The 19,560-nt window shown below is 42.1% G+C and overlaps 1 protein-coding gene across 1 annotated transcript in view; it reads left to right on the forward strand.

Annotated features, from left to right (window-relative positions):
* Window positions 1-675: 675 nt before the first annotated feature.
* ppp1r13l (protein phosphatase 1, regulatory subunit 13 like) overlaps window positions 676-19,560 on the forward strand; it is a 49,094-nt gene continuing 30,209 nt past the window's right edge. The window contains exon 1 of the mRNA XM_069907765.1: window positions 676-740. Within this exon, the coding sequence (XP_069763866.1) occupies window positions 676-740 (65 nt within the window). The remainder of the gene's footprint in view (window positions 741-19,560) is intronic.

Here is a 19,560-nt window from a genome sequence, read left to right on the forward strand (position 1 = left end):
GGCTGGTAGTCATGGTGGGGAGCTGGCTGATGGAGGACCTCAGTTTTCTTCAGGCTGACTTCCAGGCCAAACATTTTGGCAGTTTCCGCAAAGCAGGACGTCAAGCGCTGAAGAGCTGGCTCTGAATGGGCAACTAAAGCGGCATCGTCTGCAAAGAGTAGTTCACGGACAAGTTGCATACTTTTGAAGCAGGTATGGATGGAATCCCCCCAGAGGCAAGCATGATATAAACAACAAATAAAGGTGACGAATCTTCTGAATCAGCATATTCCATCAGAGTGGGCATTTCCCCCAAATTTTTGCAACTGATAAAAAGCTTTTGACATGATTTGTTTATTGCCCCAATATTAATCCTGCATTATCTTCATCAGGGAAACTTTATAAAGAATGGAAGATGCAGGCAATCTGAAAATGCTGGGAATACTCCTCGGACCCCCAGTTGCACCTGCGCAAAGGTAAAGAGAACTGACAGGTAAGTCTCCTACCTGAACATTGCCAGGTTGCAGCCTGTGTGAGGGCGCGAAGGTTCTCGGGAGTTGTAGTCTGTGGTTGGAGAGCGGAGAGGAACTGCAAAGCCCAGAGGGCTCGGCGGCAGGCGTCTGCGCAGTCGCCGTGATGCACCTGGGGGGAGCTGCCAGGTGACTGCGGCCGTGACGCAAGGGGCGGCTAGTGCGCATGTGCGGCGAAAGTTGGCAAAGTTGGAAAAAGTTTTGCGGCTCCGGTCCGAGCCACACTCCCAGGTGAGAGGGAGAGGGAGAGATGGAGGGGGAGGGGGAGCGGGAGGGGAGCTGTGGGGGCCGTGGCGGAGCTGGGCTTTCTCCCGCCCCTCTGAGGCGCTCAGACTGGCGGCTCCATCCTCTGGACGTTCGGTCCGTCCGCTGCCTCCTAACCCCGCAGTTATCTGGTGCTCTCTGCACCATTGTGACCAGTTGGGGGGGGGGATGGGGATAATGGGGATTTCTCTGGTTTCCGATCAGTGTTGAGGGCTACTAGACCCACAACATGACGATTTGGAAGGGGGGGGGGCGTATCTTCAGCTTGCTGGTGACGCAAAATTGATTACCAAAGCGAATCGTGCAGAGGATGTGCAGAATTTGCAGCGATGTCGATGGGTTGAGTGAATGGGCAAGGAGTACGATGTTGGTGAATGCACGTTGGAAGGAAAAATTAATTGAGCTCTTTTAAATGACGAAAGATTGCAGAATGCTATTCTGCAGAGCAGATTGGTTGTGCATGAACTTAGTTTGCAGATGTCACAGGTAATCACGAAGGCAAATAGATGTGGGCTGTCATTGCGAGAAAGGCTGCATTTCTGAATGGGGAGGTTCTGCTGTAACTGTACATGATACATGTAAGGCTGTGACTGGAGTACCTGGTGCAGATCTGGTTTCCTTACTGGAGAAAGGATCACAGGGCTTTGGAGAAAATGCAGGGGAGGTTCACTGGGTTAATTCTGAGGAGGGCAGCCTCTGGGCTGGGACTATATCCTGAGGAGGGCAGCCTCTGGGCTGGGACTATATCCTGAGGAGGGCAGCCTCTGGGCTGGGACTATATCCTGAGGAGGGCAGCCTCTGGGCTGGGACTATATCCTGAGGAGGGCAGCCTCTGGGCTGGGACTATATCCTGAGGAGGGCAGCCTCTGGGCTGGGACTATATCCTGAGGAGGGCAGCCTCTGGGCTGGGACTATATCCTGAGGAGGGCAGCCTCTGGGCTGGGACTATATCCTGAGGAGGGCAGCCTCTGGGCTGGGACTATATCCTGAGGAGGGCAGCCTCTGGGCTGGGACTATATCCTGAGGAGGGCAGCCTCTGGGCTGGGACTATATCCTGAGGAGGGCAGCCTCTGGGCTGGGACTATATCCTGAGGAGGGCAGCCTCTGGGCTGGGACTATATCCTGAGGAGGGCAGCCTCTGGGCTGGGACTATACTTTTTCTTTTTAAAATATATGTACTGATGTTTAAATTATGCAAAATTGAACAGTGCATTTATATATTATGTGCATTCAAAAGGTTTTAAAAAAAACCTTACCTTATAAGACTGGGACTGTATTCAGAAGGGATCCTTTAGAAACATTTAAAATTATGAAAGCAATAATTAAGACAGACGCAGGAAAGTTATTTGCAGTGCTAGGTAAGGCCAGAGCCCGAGGATGTAGTCTCAACATTCAACAGAACAGGTTTGGGACAGATGAAGAGAGACTGGTTTTTTTTTCATTGATGAATCTTTGGAATTCTGTGCCCAAGGAAGCAGTAGAGGCTGCCTCATTGAGAATGGATAAATTTTTGCATAGTGGGGGGAATTAAGGTTGAGGTGAAAAGGCAGGTAGGAGGTGAGTCTGCAATGGCCCTGAATTTTCTTTGAACCCTTTGGACTCTGGCCATTTTGAACCCTTCATAATATATCCTCCTGACTGGGTCTGTGGGTGAACTACAGTACACAACAGCTGGTGGCTGGATATAAAACCAGTCCTGGAAAAACACGACACTTGTCGTTAGTCCCTGAAAACAGGGATACGGAGTCGAAAGCTTTAAGTGTAGTTGCAGGGCTACAACAATTTCAGCTTGCGATGCAATCGAGCTCAGTGATTGTGAAACGCTTGCATGCATATGTCATCTTGAACAAAGAGCTGACTGCTTCAAAAGTATGCGACTGTCTGGAAGAGTACGTTTTAGTGTCTCATTGAATCGTACAACATTAAAAAACCCTGCCAATGCAAAGGTGTATACCCTTGGAAAAGATTACATATAATTTAAAGAAGAAATATGATTTTTTTTGAGAATTTGGCAAAAGCTTAATGTTATAACCTTATAAAGATCGACTCCAAGTTAATTGGTAGATTGTGGTTTGAGTTTGTCACTCCCGGCCTCGCCTTATCTCAAGTTCTTGGCTGGTGTTTTACTTTATGTTTAGTGGATATATTTGTAGTTGTAGAGATTAATACAATTAGGTTACAATTTAATTATAAGATAACATCCATTATTGTTAATATTTCTTTTGCTTGGAGGTTTTCCTGTTGGGCTGGAGGGGGGGAACAAAAATGATGAGATAGCATGTATTGATTTTGATTTATAATAATCTGGCTATGTATGTACTTGTAACGTGTCAATAAAATAAAATTTGGGGAAAAAAACCCTGCCTATTTAAGAAATATGAGCAATACCAGAGAAAGGGGGAAGGGAATTGGAATGTCTGCCAGTCGGGAGTTCCAACCTGCGGCTGAGGACAGAGGGCAAGTTAAAACACAGATGCTGGTGTGACAGAGTATATAGAAATGTTTTGGGGACGTCCATTGGGAAAGGTTTGTTAGAGTAGGTCACATGCAAACACTTTAAAACAAATCTTATTTGAAATACTGGAGATGTAGTGGCTTCTCACACCTTTTTGCAAGAGCTTTGAAGAGTGCTCAAGAGACTTCACTGATGGATTATAGTTTATCAAGGCAACAGATGTAAGAGCAAGTTGGAGCCTCTGCTGTCTGAAAGGAGAATTTGCTGTTGCAAGGGGGACATGTGGTTTTGTAAGCAGAGAGAGTCAAACAGGCTTTCTCTCCGTCTCAGTGTGTGTGTGTGAGAGAGAGAGAGACAAGCAGAGATCACTCTGAATGTGTTTCAGCCAGCAAGAAGTTGCTGGGACTGGAGCAGGACAAGCTGGCAAGAAGCCCCAGTGTTGAAGATGGCCTTGTCACAGCCCTTGTGGTTCACGCAGGAGGAGAGAACTGGCTGCATGATCTTTCATTTGGAATAAGGGAAACAAAAAGGAACTCTATGATGACCTGAAAGAAAGAGGTTATCATCTGGAGAATCCTGATGGGGCAAGTTTCTTAAGCAAGACACTGAGGTGACTGATGGAAGTACATCAGTGGTGGATGTCCTGGAACAACAAATCTCTCTCTGAAAACTGACAAGAACCTTCCTGAGCGGTAACCATTTACCTTTCGTTTTTTTCCTTTCTAAGTGGATCTTCTTCCATGTATTAAGTAAATGATGCAGTACTGGTGAGTTTTTATATTTCACCAGCTTTTCATCCCACTTATAAAGTATATGTTCCGGTACTTTCTCCCCTATTTTATCTAGCTCTATCTTAGTCCAATGTGGTTTTTCCCTTGTCTGGTAAAAATCTGATAAATACCTTAATTGTGCTGCTCTATAATAATTTTTAAAGTTTGGTAACTGCAAACCACTTTGGTTGTACCTCTCTATTAATTTATCTAACGCTATCACTGACAAAAGACAAAGGAGGAAAAACCCAACACCCAACCCTAACCAACCAATTTTCCCTTGCAACCGTGTCTGCCTGTCCTGCATCAGACTTGTCAGCCACAAACGAGCCTGCAGCTGACGTGGACATTACCCCTCCATAAATCTTCGTCCGCGAAGCCAAGCCAAAGAAGAATCCTCGGTTTACCCCCTTTCCACAAGAATTTCCTTATTATTCTCTTTAGTTCATTAAAGAATTTCTCTGTTAAGGAAATTGGTAACGATTGAAATAAGTATTGTATCCTTGGGAAGACGTTCATTTTAATGCAATTTACCCTCCCTATCAATGTTAGCGGTAATTCTTTCCAATGTTCTAAGTCTTCCTGCAATTTCTTTATTAGTGGCTGATAATTTAGTTTGTACAAGTGGGTTAAATTATTATCTAACCTAATACCTAGGTATCGGATTGCTTGTGTTTGCCATTTAAATGGAGATTCTTTTTTAAAATTCTGTATAATCCGCATTACTCATTGGCATCACTTCACTTTTATTTGCGTTGATCTTGTACCCCAATATTTCTCCATACTCCTTCAATTTCTTTTGTAGTTCTGTTATTGATATTTCTGGTTCTGTTAAATATACTATGATGTCATCTTCAAATAAACTGATTTTATATTCCTTCTCCTTTATTTTTATCCCTTTTATTTTATTTTCTGTTCTTATCAGTTCTGCCAATGGTTCTATTGCTAAAGCGAACAGCGAGGGAGATGATGGACTCCCTGCCTAGTTGACCTACTTAATTTAACTTGGTTCGATACATATCCATTTACTGTTGCCTTCGTCAATGGTCCATTATATAATGCTTTAATCCAATTAATATATTTTTCTGGTAGATTGAACCTCTGTAATACTTTAAATAAATAATTCAATTCTACCCTGTCAAAGGCTTTTTCTGCGTCTAAAGCAACAGCCACTGTTGGCTTCTTATTTCCTTGAACTGCATGAATTAGATTAATAAATTTACAGATATTATCCGCTGTTTGTCTTTCCTTAAATAAATCCAGTATGATCTTGTTTTACTATTTTTGGTACACAGTTGGCCGATCTATTTGCTAATAATTTTGCTATTATCTTATAATCTGAATTAAGTAGAGATATTGGTCTATATGATGCTGGTGTTAGTGGATCCTTCCCCGTCTTTGGTATTACTGTAATTATTGCTGTCTTACATGAATCTGGCAAGTTTTGTGTTTCTTCTATCTGGTTCATTACTTCCAGGAGAGGAGGAATTAATAACTCTTTAAATGTTTTATAGAATTCTATTGGGAATCCATCCTCTCCAGGCATTTTATTGTTCGGCAGCTTTTTTAATATTTCGTGTACTTCCTCTATTTCAAATGGTTTTATCAGTTTGTTTTGCTCCTCTTTTTGCAATTTCGGCAGTTCAATTTTGGCTAAAAACTCTTCTATTTTATCATCTTTCCCCTCGTTCTCAGTTTGGTTTAATTGTTCACAAAATTCCTTAAAGTTCTCATTAATCTCCATTGGATTATATGTAATTTGTTTGTCCTTTTTCCTTGATGCCAATACTGTTCTTTTAGCTTGTTCTATTTTAAGTTGCCAGGCTAATATTTTGTGTGATTTTTCTCCTAGTTCATAATACTTCTGCTTTATTTTCATTATGTTCTTCTCCACCTTTTAACTTTTGTTTAAGTAACTATTTGTCTTTCTGCTGGGTTTATGGGTCCTCTGGGCTCATTACACTGGAGGAACTTAGCCAGACTCGCGGCGTCCAAACGACATAAAGATACATTACTGATGTTTTGGGACTGAGCCCGTCTCCAAGGTACGAATTAAAAAGGGGAAGATGCCTGAATTAAAAAGCTTGGAAGAAAGGACAGGGGAGGAGCTCAGACCAACAGGCAAAAGGTGTTGATTGGACATGGATGGGAGGACTGGAAAGAGGCAAGGTGAAGGTTGGCCTAGTAGTTAGCTCCAACGCCTTTACAGCGCCAGTGATCGGGACCGGAGTTCAAATCCCATGCTGGCTGTAAGGAAATTGTACTTACCATGTCTGCGTGGGTTCTCTCCAAGGGCTCCAGTTCCCTCCATAAAGGTTAATTGGGTGTAAATTGGGCGGCAGGGACTTGTGGGCCGAAATGGTCTGTAACTGTGTTGCATGTCTAAATTTAAAAGTTTACATTTAATGAGCATTGATGGGGGGGGTGGGGGGAGGTGATTAAAGAGCTGTTAGAAAGGAGACAGAGAGAGGGAAACAGATCTAGAGGAGAGAGAAAAGACATAGGGATAGATGGGGAGGGGGGCTTAAACGGTTGGAGGGTGCCCAGACAGAGGATGAGGTGTTGTTCTTCCAATTTGCAGGTGGTCTCAGTCTGGCAGTGCATGAGACTATGGATAGACATGTCAGCAAGGGAATTGGGCAGGGAATTGAAATGGGTAGCCTCTGGAAGATCTACACTTTTGTGGAGGGCAGAGCCGAGGTGCCCATCGAAGCGATCTCTCAGTCTGTACCCAGTTTCTCTGACGTAGAGGAGGCCACAGCGGGGGCAACGGATGCAGTAAATGTACCCTGTAGATTCACAAGAAAAGTGTTGCTTCACTTGGAAGAACTATTTGGGACCCCAAATGGTGATGAAGGAAGAGGTACAGTCACAGACATCAGTGCCAAGAGGGCAGTTGGTGTGAGGGGAGGCAAAGAGAAGAAGAATTTGGTGGTGCGATCACGTAGTAGGTGGCGGAAATGGCAGAAGAGGATGTGTTGGACACTGAGGATAGTAGGAGAGGACAAGGGGAATCCTTGCCAAGCGTGGTGGTGGAGGGGGCCAGGCAGATATGTGGGTAATGGAGGTAATGCGGGTGAGGGCTGAGTTGATGGTGGTAGAAGGGAAGCTACTTTTTTTGAAGGATCATCTTGGATGATGTGGGAAGATAATGGAAGATTCATCCTGGATCCTGATGGTAGAATACTTAGTGTAGAAGAACAGAAACCTTGAGGTCCAAATCAATAGATCTCTCAAGGTCACCGCACAGGTTGGTAGGATAGTTAAGGAGATCAGGGATTGTATTCAGGAGTCATGAGGTAATGTTCAAGGTCTATAAATCTCTGGTGAGACCACACTTGGACTATTGTGTTCAGTTCTGGTCACCTCATTACAGGAAGGATGTGGAAGAGATGGAGAGGAGGATATAGAGGAGATTTACCAGTGTTGCAAATCCAGAGAACCCCAAAACCCAGCAGCAATAGAAATTCACCAAGACAAATGGTTACTTAAACAAAGGTTGCTTTTAATTTTCTTTAAACATGAAAACAGGATCAAACTTTAACTTATTAATATTAACTTAACCTCCTAATTTTAAGCGCACTCGTTTAAGGACTCTTACTTGTGCACTTTATTGATTTTTTTTCTCTCTGTATTGCACATGTAATGTGTGTGTGTAAGTTCAGAAAAGTTCTTTGATTCACAGTCCAATCTCACTTCTCACTCCTCCAAGTTCACTGGTATCAGGCAATCCTTATAGAATTTAACATTTATGAAATTCACCAGGCTTTGATGCTTTAAAGGTGAATGGTTACCACTCAGGAAGGTTCTTTTCGGTTTTCAGAGAGAGATTTGTTGCTCGTTGGACACGAACTGATTCTTTCCGATCAGCCACGTCGGTGTCTTGCCGAAGAAACTTGCCCCATCAGGGTTTTCCAGATGATATCCTTTTTCTTTCAGGTCACCACAGAGTTCCTTTTTGTTTCCCTTTATTTCAAGTGAACCATTAGGCAGCCAGTCCTCTCTTCTTGTATTGATCACAAGGGCTTTGACCAGGCTGAGCTAAGAAGTCACAAACTATCTTCAAAGTGGGGTTTTCCACAAGTTTGCCAGCTTGTCCTGTTCCAGCTGCTGCTGAACTCTCCCTCTCCCTCTCCCTCTCTCTTTCTCTTTCTCTTTCCCTTTCCCTGTCTCTGTCTCTTTCTCTCACTCTCTCTCTCTCTCTCTCTCTCTCTCTCTCTCTCTTTCCCCTCTCTCTTTGGCTCTGTCACTCACTCTCTTTCCCCCCTCCCCCCACCCCCCCCAAACTCAGACAGGCTGCGACTCCGGACCTAATATTTGAACCTGAAATGTCTGGCTTGTGCAGAGCTCTGCCATTTTAAATGAGATCTGTTTTCAACTGTTTGTATTTGTTTGTGACCTACACTTAAAAAAAAAAATCCTGCCACTATTTATCTCCTTTTAAACATATCTATATACAATAACATAATTTGTCACACTTTCCCCTACAAAGGAATTTTAACTCGAGTTAAAATTCAGTTATAACTGAACTGACTTTACAATTACTCTTTTTCTTTGGCTTGGCTTCGCGGACGAAGATTTATGGAGGGGGTAAAAAGTCCACGTCAGCTGCAGGCTCGTTTGTGGCTGACAAGTCCGATGCGGGACAGGCAGACACGATTGCAGCGGTTGCAGGGGAAAATTGGTTGGTTGGGGTTGGGTGTTGGGTTTTTCCTCCTTTGCCTTTTGTCAGTGAGGTGGGCTCTGCGGTCTTCTTCAAAGGAGGTTGCTGCCCGCCAAACTGTGAGGCGCCAAGATGCACGGTTTGAGGCGTTATCAGCCCACTGGCGGTGGTCAATGTGGCAGGCACCAAGAGATTTCTTTAGGCAGTCCTTGTACCTTTTCTTTGGTGCACCTCTGTCACGGTGGCCAGTGGCGAGCTCTCCACAATTACTAAACTGATAACAATACACAATATAGAACATGTTATAACAATGTAACCCAATGTTGAGAGTCTATATTTCTATACATGATCAATTTTAACATCTTGACAATCTGCTATCACATTATTTGTACCTCTGATATGATTAATTTGCAGATTATATTCTTACAATATTATTCTCCAGTTTAACAATCTTCTGTTTTTATTCTTCATTTTATTCAAACACCAGAAGATTGTGGTCAGTAAATATCACAACTGGTTCATGAGAGATACACATCAAAATTCTGCAGAGCAAATTTTATAGACAGCAGTTCCTTCTCAATAGTGGAATAGTTCTTTTGATGAACATTGATTTTTTTTTAAAAGTAGGCAACTGGATTTCATCATGTTTTTGTAATAAAACTGCATCTGCTGCCCCGTCACTGGCATCCACTGCTAAAAAAAAAATAGTCTGTCAAAATCAGGAGATTTTAAAACAGGATAATGGCATAGCATTTCCTTTAAAATTTCTAAAGCTCTCTGACAAACTTTGGTCCACACAAATTTCTCCCCTTTCTTTAAAAGGTTGGTTAAACCTCAGCAAAATTTCTTATAATATCCTGCCATTCGTAAAAAACCTTCTCAGTGCTTTCTTGCCATTGGGAATAGGAAACTCAGAAATTGCATTCACCTTAACTTGAATAGGTGCAACTTTGCCGTGACCAACTACATGACCCAAGTATGTCACAGTAGCATGTCCAAATTGACTTTTTGCTAAATTAATTGGATAATCTTGCGAACAATTTGTCCAATTCCCTCAGATGTTCTTCCCATGTGTGATCAAGTCATCAATATAAGTATCTATATGTGTCACCCCTTAAATTACCAAATTAATCATCTTTTGGAATGTTGCAGGGGCATTTTTCATGCCATAAAAGTAACACTCATGTAAACCAGATAGAGTTACAAAAGCTGAAATATTTTTTCCTCTGTCATTTAGAGGCACACACCAGTAAGTGTTAACAAACCCACCTTAGTAAGAAGTAAGGATGTTGCCTGGATTGGAAAATCTGTCTTATGAGGCAAGGTTACCAGACTTTTCTCTTTAGGGTAAAGAAAGATGAGAGGGGACTTAATAGAGGTCTACAAGATTCTGAGAGGCATAGATAAGGTGGACAACCAGCATCTTTAGGACATTTATTCAAAGGGAAGGAAGGGAGGAAACTTTAGAGGAGACACAGAGAGTTGTGGGTACCTGCCATACATTGGTGGTGGAGGCTGAAACAATGGGGGCACTTAAGAGACTCAGACAGCGACAAAGATGCAAGAAAAATGAGGTATGAGTTATGAGGTAGGGAGGAATTAGTTGTTTTTTTTGGTCAGCATTTACAGGTGCTGCAAATCCAATTGCCACCTTTTGCCTGTTGTTCTGTACTCCTGCCCTTCCCATTCTTCCCCAGCCTTTAACAGACGCTCATACCTTGAGGAAGGGCTGAGTCCCAAAAAGCCAGTAATATATCTTTACCTCCTTTGAATGTTGCGAGATCGGCTGAGCCTGTCTAGCCCTGTCAGAATTTTAGACATCTCAAAGAGATCCAACTTTCTTTCTTCACCCGAGTCCCTTCAGTCTTTCTTTGTCAGCCAATCCCCTGACACCAATACCCCTGGGCGAAAAGCCCTCCAGAAGGTAGTGCTTTTGGAGGGCTTTCCGCTCAGCCCAGGACATCGCAAGTAAAACCCTCCCTATTACTGAGAACATCTACAGGGACCGTTGCTGTCAGAGGGCAGCAGTGATCACGTAGGATCCACGCCACCTGGCACACACTCTATTCTCACTGCTGCCATCAGGAAAGAGGTATCGGCACCACAAGACTCGCATCCACCAGGTTCAGGAACAGCTGCTCCCCCTCAACCATCAGACTCCTCAACGACAAACTCAATCAGGGACTCGTTTAAGGATTCTTACTTGTGCACGTTATTGATTTTCTTTTCTCTCTGTATTGCACAGCCAGTTTGTTTATATTTGTTATCTGTTTACTGTTCTTTTATTTGTTTACATGTTTATGGTTGGCGAAGCGGTTAGTGCAATTCCTTTACAGCGCCAGCGACCGGGACCAGGGCTCCAATCCCACACTGTAAAGAGTTTGTACGTTCTTCCCGTGTCTGCATGGGTTTTCCCCGGGGGCTCCAGTTTCCTCCCACAATTTGAAACGTACCGGGGGTTGTAAATTGGGCGGCACGGACTCATGGGCTGAAATGACCTGATACTGTGATGCCTGTCTAAATTTAAGAAAAAGAGTGGTAATTCTGCCTGGGTACAGAAAAAATAATCTCTTTTTAAAATATTTAATATATAAACAACTGATTGATACAATTATACAATGTGCAATACATTTAAAAATATAGAAAAAAGATGAACATATAATGCACATTGGTAAAGATGGAATATAACATTGATGAAAAGGAGAAATTCCCCCCAATCCAAAAGAAAGAGAGATAAAGGAAAAATAAAGTTAAAAGTTCTTTTTGAATGAATTATAAATTTCTTTTTTGAAAAAAAAAGGAAAAGGTGTATAATTGTTTCCTTCTCATTCTGTAAGAATTTTTATCAAAAGTTGCATTATTTACGGTTGAACAAAGCCATTATTTGTTATCCTGTTTTTTTTAAAAAAGGGGAAATCTAAACTAAAATAAGGAGAAAGAATCTCAGGGTTGTATGTGATGTCGTGTCGGAACTCTGCAAATCTGCAGTCTGAATCCAGGAGTAGTTCCGGTGAACCCTTGCTGCACACCCTCAGTGGACGGGAGCAGGGTGAAGAGAGCGCCACCGCAGTGGGATGAGTCTTTTGACGTGCTGGCTGCTTGTCTGAGGCAGCGGGAGGTGTAAACGGAGGCGCTGGAGGGTAGGGTCTTTGTGTGACGCTCAGTGCTGCATGCATGACCTCTCTGCAGAGCCAATGTCAGAGAAGCCAGATGTCTTCAAGCAGTAAATTGTTTAAGGTGTAATTTGAGACTGGCTGATGGATCTTGATGAGAAACAGCGATTGAGAGAAAAGAAAAATGGGCCTGGCCTTGTTAGATGTATTAAATGACACCACGGTCGTCGGCAGAATTGCAATGAGGAAGCTTGCAGGAGGGAGATAGATCAGCTGGTTGAATGGTGTCACAATATCAATCTTACACTCAATGTTCTCAAAACCAAGGAGCTGATTGTGGTATTCAGGAAGGGGGAATCAGAGAACACCAAACCAGTCCTCATCATGGCAGCAGTGGAGAGGGTTAAGAACTTCAAATTCCTGGGTGTCAACATCTCCGAGGACCTGCCCTGGAGCCGCCGTGCTGATGCAATCCCAAAGAAGGTTTGTTAGTGGTGGCTATACTTCAAGAGGCGTTTGAGGAGATTTGGTACGTCACCAAATACTCTTCGAAAACTTCTACAGGTGGACCGTGGAGAGCATTCTCACTGGTCGCACCACTGTCTGGTATGGAGGTGCCAATACACAGGTCAGGAAGAAACTCCAGAGAGTTGTTAACTTGGCCAACGCCATCACGGACACGTCTTCACTCCATCGAGGACACCTTCAAAAGGTGGTGTCTTAAGAAAGCAGCCTTTATGCTCAAGGGCCCCCCCACCACCCAGGCCATTCCATCTTCACTCTGCTACCATAAGGAAGGAGGTGCAGGAGCCTGAAGTCAGGCATCCAGCAGCAAAAGGACCGCTTCCCCATCTGCCATTAGATTCCTGAATGGACACTGCCTTAATTTATCCTATTTTCTTGCACAATTTATTTATTTAATTTTGAAATGTAATTTATAGGAATGTTTGCTCTTTGAGACTGCCACAAAACAACAAATTTTGTGACATGTTCATGGCAATAAATTCTGATTGCTTCTTCAAGGGATATCATGTTATAGTGGGCTGAATGTACTGCCTCTGTGTTGGATGATTTGATAAAGGCACAGTCGATTTAAGGCAGATGAATAGATTGAAGGACGGTGAGCTAATGCTGGAAAGACTCAGCAGGTTCACCAGCAGGCTGTGAAGAGAGAAACAAAATGTTTTGGCTCGATTGACTTTCAAGCCTGGAGATAAAGTGGAGAGGAGGGATTCTCTGTGGTAACGTTGTGACTGAATACTCTGTGATGTGCTGTTACTCTCAGTAACTGTTAGTGTTGACCTGTTAGACTGCTCATGGAAGAACCCAGGCAGATTGAAGCAGATAAACAGAATGGCTGCACAGATGCAAGAGGTGTGTGAAGCCAGCAGAGAGAGGAGGTGCTGTAAACTTGTTCACCACTGGTTAAACAATTGACAAAGCTTCCCGAACCTCACCCCATATCTAGCATCACTTGGTCTCTCCGCCTCTAAGAGTCTGGGGTGTGTCCAATCATGGGACTGGCACAAAAATATTGACATTGGAACACTACAGTACAGGTCCTCGATGTTGTGCCGATCTATATATTCCTAACGATCTATATATTCCCTACCTCGTCACCCTTTATTTCTCTTTCATCCATGAGCCCCCTAATGTTTCAGCCTCCACCACCGACCCTAGGAAGGCATTCCACACCCCCACAACTCTCTGTGTAGAAAAACATACCCCTGATGTCTCCCCTAAACTTCCCTCCCTTTATAAATGGGATGAAAAATTGGTACAAAGTAGGAGTTCTCAAATATTACATCATCTGCTCAATATTTGGAAGAAGATTCATGTAGAAAGGAATAAAACAAATTACCAATTACCAAAACTAATACTGACGCAAAATCAGCTAATCCCTTTTACAATAGATAACCTTTCCATTGGAGAATGGGAGAAAAAAGGGATCAAAAGAATAGAAAATTGTTTTTCAGGAAATAAATTACTATCCTTTGAACAAATGAAGGATAAATATAATATAACTCACGATACAGTGTTGGCATATTACCAACTGAAATCCTACTTGAAGGACAAATTGGGAAGCAGTCTGAGTTTACCAGAGGGAAGTAACTTTGAATATGTGATTACAGATACAATGATAATCAAAAAATTTATAACAAATATGTATATTAAACTACAAGAAAAAGAGAATGAGGAAACAAATGGTAAAACTAAACAAAAATGAGAACAAGATTTAAACATAAAGATAAAGAAGGAAACATGGGAGAAGTTATGTTCTGGAACGATGAGAAATACAATAAATACGAGGTTACGTATGATACAATATAACTGGATACACAGGCTATATATTACACCTCAAAAGTTAAATAAATGGGACCCAACAGTGTCTGACAGATGTTTTCGCTGTAAAAAGGAAATGGGAACAACAATTCATGCAATCTGGACATGTGAGAAAGTAGAAAAATTTTGGGAAGATCTAAACCAGACATTAAATAAAATTACAGAAAACAATATACCAAAAAACCCAGAGATCTTCCTCCTAAGTAACATAAAAAACAAAGAATTTGGAATTGATTTGGAGGATGCACAAAAAAGATTTGTTAAGATAGCTCTAGCCGTAGCAAAAAAATGTATTATGTCAACCTGGAAATTGGAAGATAATTTGAGAATACAACAATGGTACATAGAAATGAATAAATGTATTCCATTAGAAAAAATAACATATAGTTTAAGAAATAATATTGAAATATTTGAACAAATATGGGAGGCATACATGAAACACAATAGAGAAAACCTACCGGGGACATCTACCACCTAAAATAACGGAAGGAGAAGGAAATGAAAAGAATTGACTCAGTGGAATTTCTTGTTTATTTTTATTGAATGACTACATTGTTTGACGGGTTTAATGTATCTTAGATTCTGTACTTTAAATGAATGGGGGGGGAGATAGGGAGGGTGGGATGGGAAGAGGGAGGGTGGGGGAGAAAACGACACTGTATATATTTGAAAAGGAGAAAGTATGTATCTTGGTCAATGTGGTTTATGGTGTGAAAAATAAAAAATTAAAAAATAAAAAAAACTTCCCTCCCTTCACTTTGTACAGATGTCCCCTGGTGTTTGCTATCCCTGGCCTGGGAAACAGGTGCTGGCCGTCCACCTTCATTCCTTGATGAAGGGGTTCAAGCCCAAAACATCAGTTCTTTATCTTTTCTTCCTGCTGAGTTTCTCCAGTCACCAGGAAAACTGTGCTGGCTGTCCAATGCTGAGACCTCTATTTTAAAAAAAAAAAGATTATTTTTAATTTTCCATAAATATATTCACACAATATTTAAACTTTTATACACATTAAGTATATTAAATATTTACAAAATTCTCCCCCTCCCCACACAAATACAAAAATATAACTTCACGTACCGTCAAAGCTCTCATAATCCTTTATTGGGGATATCACAGCATTACACACAGTGAAGCGCCAAATTTATAATTGGACCCTTACATAGTCCAAGTACAGTTGCCATATCTTAATGAATGTGCCTATTCTTTAAGTTGTAGGTAATTTGCTCCATGGGTACACATGGGCCTATCTCCATGGCCCATCGAGCAATAAGAAGGGTAGAGTCAGATTTCCAAGTGATTGCTATACATTTCTTGGCCACAGCCAGAGCGACCTTAACAAAGTGAATTTGAAATTTGGTCAGTTCATTGCTCACGACCAAAAGGTTGCCCAGAAGGTGCAGCTCTAGATCGTATGGGAAGGCTACTCTTGTTAGTGTTTCAGCGATATCATACCAGAATGGTCTTACCTTTGCTCACGACCAGGTAGAATGTAAAAAGGTTCCAATTTCAACGGCACATATCAGATATTTCAGGTTTTGATTTTTCCAGTTTTTGTGGCATGAATTATAATTGATGTAAAAAACATTGTATTGAACCAGTCCATATCTCGCATTGATTGTTGATGTCATACCATCCAAACACCAGTCAGACCAACACCCCTCTGGTACCCAGGTCCGACACCCACTTCTCTCTCTTTCGTAGGCCTGGCCTAACACTTCTGCCGTGGAGAACAAAATATATCCTAGTTATAAATTTAGATTTATTTCCCCACCTATGCACCCCTTCCACTTCATTTAACAATATAACCATATAACCGTTGACAGCACGGAAACAGGCCATGTCGGCCCTTCAAGTCCGTACCGGGTTCACTTGAACAACTCCACTAGCTCCTCCGCAAACTCCTGAGGAAGTGTTGGCTGTCTTTCCCAGGCAGTGAAGAGATGTGGATGGAGTCTGTGGAGGGGATGGACTTGAACATCTACAGAGCTCTAGGATAACTCAGCAGGTCAACCTGTGTAAAAACTCAAGGCTCCTTTATACAAAATGACTTCTTAAAAAACAGTAGAGGGTAGACAAAATGTACTGATTGGAGGATATTTTAACTTTTGATTGGATCCCGTCCTTGATAAACCAGCAAGGCAAAACTGCGAAAGTTGTTCTTTTTTTAAATTTCTTGAAGGCAGGACCATGTGAGGCCCCACCTTTCTCGCAAGAAAGCAATGGAAGGTTCTATTCAACAAGTCATATTTCTGTATTAGTTGTTCAAAGGACATAAGTAGCCCTTCCTCATAACAACCTTCGATTATGCCTAATTCCTTTCTCATACCAAATATTTTGAATTTTATTACCTAAATTCATACTGGCAGAGTGCTGCTTCGGTAATATCCCCACTTTTTAAAAAAATATATTTATTAATCTCATGCCAAATTTTGATCATGTATTAAAATGGGGTTGTCCATTTTTTTTGTTATTAATTTGACATTTCATTTGTAAATAAAATCCTTTGCTGCCCCCTCCCTTAATGTATGTGATCCTATTTGGGGCCCCTTCTTGATTCAAAGAAGGATTAAAGGAACCTCGCCTGTCTGCTAGATAATATTTTTTTAAATCTGGCAGTCTTAATCCCCCCCCCCAATTTATATCCCCACATCAGTTTCTCCATGGAGATCCTTGGCACTTCATTATTCCAAAGAAATTGTCTTATATGACCATTGAGTATCTTTAAAAAATTTGGAGGCAAGGAATCGGCAACAAGTGGAAGAGGGATTGAAGTCTCGGCATCACTTTCATTTTCACACAGTTAACCCTCCCAACACTCCCTGATCCTCCACACTCCTTGGTGCCCGATCATTTACTGTATATCTCCTACTTTGGTTTTCCCCTCCAAAATGCATCACCTCACACTTGTCTGCATTAAACTCCATCTGCCAGTTTTTGGCCCGTTCTCCTAGCTGGTCCAGATCCTTCTGCAAGCTTTGAAAATCTTCCTCGCTGTCCCAACGCCTCTTTGTGTCATCAGCAAAACTTGCTGGTCCAATTGATCACATTATCATCCCCGATCGTTGATATAGATGACAAACCGTAATGATCCCAACACGTATCTCTGAGGCCCACCATGAGTCACAGGCCTACAGTCTGAGAATCAACCATCCACTACCACCCTCTGTCTTCTCCCACACAGCCAATTTCGAAACCAGTTTGCAGCCTCTCCTTGATTGCCTAGAATGGGTTGACTCAGGCTTTTAAATTGTTATGCTGTAGGTGTGTCATTTTACAATGGAATAATTTGTGTCTGAGTCAGCGTGTTAAATATTTGTGTCCAGGTTTGGAAACCTAAGCTGGCAACTCATTACCTGTAGCAAGAAGACTCTTTGTTTAACATCTTGTCAGCCACACTGAGCAATATGCAGAGATATTCTCTCGCATGAAAGATCCTGTCAAAGCTGTTCTAAGGAAGGAGGGCTCGTCCTTCTTGTCCTGACTGACTCATAAACATTCAAACAGAAATTATGGGTCATTACACTGTGACAATGAAGATTTTGTTCCCTGAACACTTGTGGGTGTATTTTATGGATTTTAGGCTGTTGATCATGAAAATCACTGTAAACTTTTCCAATTGTACTTTTTAGCTATTTCTGTTATTTTTAAGTCAACTTCAAGCATACAAAAAAAAACATGAAATGCAACGTATCGGTGAAAATTCCTTTTCCGCATCCGCGCTTGGACTCCTTCCCTGCTGATCTCGGTGACAAACACGGTGAAAGGCTTCACCGGGACATTGCAACCATGGAAAAGCGGGATCAGGGCAACTGGAATCCATCAGTGCCGGCCAAGACTGAGATTAGAGGCATCAGATGCTGAGTACCAACGAAAATCAGCGGCAAAACATTTTTAGGTCATTTGAACTAATGCAGTGGTTCTCAACCTTTTTCATTCCACTCGCATCCCACTTTTAAGTCATCCCTAGACCATCAGTGCTCAGTGATTAGTAAGGGATTGCTTCAGGTGGGAGGTGAGTGGGAAGGGAAAGTTGAGAACCACTGCTCTAGACCCAATTGTTACTGAAATATTTTGCTTGAGAAAAATCGTCATTGGGCCATTTCCTTTGAAGTTCTGAAACCGTGCACTTAATGAGTCAATTAGTTACGATTAAAACTGGTTTTCAAACACCTACTCACCACCTTAAACAATCCCTTACTAATCACTGAGCACCTATGGCATAGGGATGACTTAAAGTGGTGTGTGAGTGAAAGAAAAAGATTGAGAACCACTGATTAGAAAGTAACATGCTTGAAATTTTTTAACTTTTGTCGACCGGAAGGAAGACCAAGAGTTGCCATTTTGTCAAAAGCCCTTCACAGAGACACATGGACAGGATCATGGCCCGTTCGGAGAGGGTTAAATCGAGAGAGGCCCATTTCATGAGCAGGTGTTTAACGGACAAAGGGGATAGATATAAAGTTTGTTATACAGCCTCCCCCACCCCCCCACTTCCGTAGGTTCCAACATACATGAGCTTGAAAATACAAACCTCCAGATTCTCTGTCCTTGCTACTATGATGTCATGTATGTACTCTGCTCTGGTCTGAGGACACCAGTACCCCTGAGTGTAAAGCCCTGCAAAAGATAGTGGGCCCAGCCCAGGACATCACAGGCAAAAGGACCTCCTCACCAGTGAGAACATCTACAGGGAACGCTGCTGTCGGAGGGCAGTGATCATGTAGGATCCACTGCACCCAGCACACGCTCTGCCATCAGGAAAGAGGTCTCGGTGCCACAAGACTAGAACCTACCAGATTCAGGAACAGCCGCTCCCCCTCCACTGTCAGACTCCTAAATGCAAACTCAATCAGGGACTCATTCAAAGACTTTTACTTTTGCACTTTATTGATTGTTGCACAGTCAGTTCGCTTACATTTATTTATTTGTTTACATGTGTACTTTGAGTACGTTTTTTTTGCACTCCCAATAAGTGGTGATTCTGCCTCCTGCAGGAAAAAGAATCTCAGGGTTGTATGTGATGTATGTACTCTGACAATAAATCTAAACCTTGAACTTTTCCTTGCTGTTATCAGGCTCTTAAATGGATTTCTTGTTGGTGCAAGGTGATCCCCCTGTACTGTTCAACTAGACAATTCTCTATACTCTCCACTCTGTCTTTGTAACACAATCCCTGCACTTTTAGACTTGCAGTAACACATTTTACACTTTTGTTTTATTACAACACACAAAATAAGCTTTTCACTTTATCTTAGTACATATAACAATAATTGTTTTGAGGGGTGCAGTCCTTCCGCAGCATTGGTATCTAAAAGGTTCTGTGAACTTAGATGAGAACCACATGGTGCGAAGATAAGTATCAACTCGCCTTCACTTGTGGTTTAAAGCATCTCTGCTCTTTTTCAAACTTTTGACAGACGTTTTCCACAAGTCCACCAACTCC

Source organism: Narcine bancroftii, chromosome 13 (assembly GCF_036971445.1).
Source record: "Narcine bancroftii isolate sNarBan1 chromosome 13, sNarBan1.hap1, whole genome shotgun sequence".
Lineage (NCBI taxonomy): Eukaryota > Metazoa > Chordata > Chondrichthyes > Torpediniformes > Narcinidae > Narcine > Narcine bancroftii.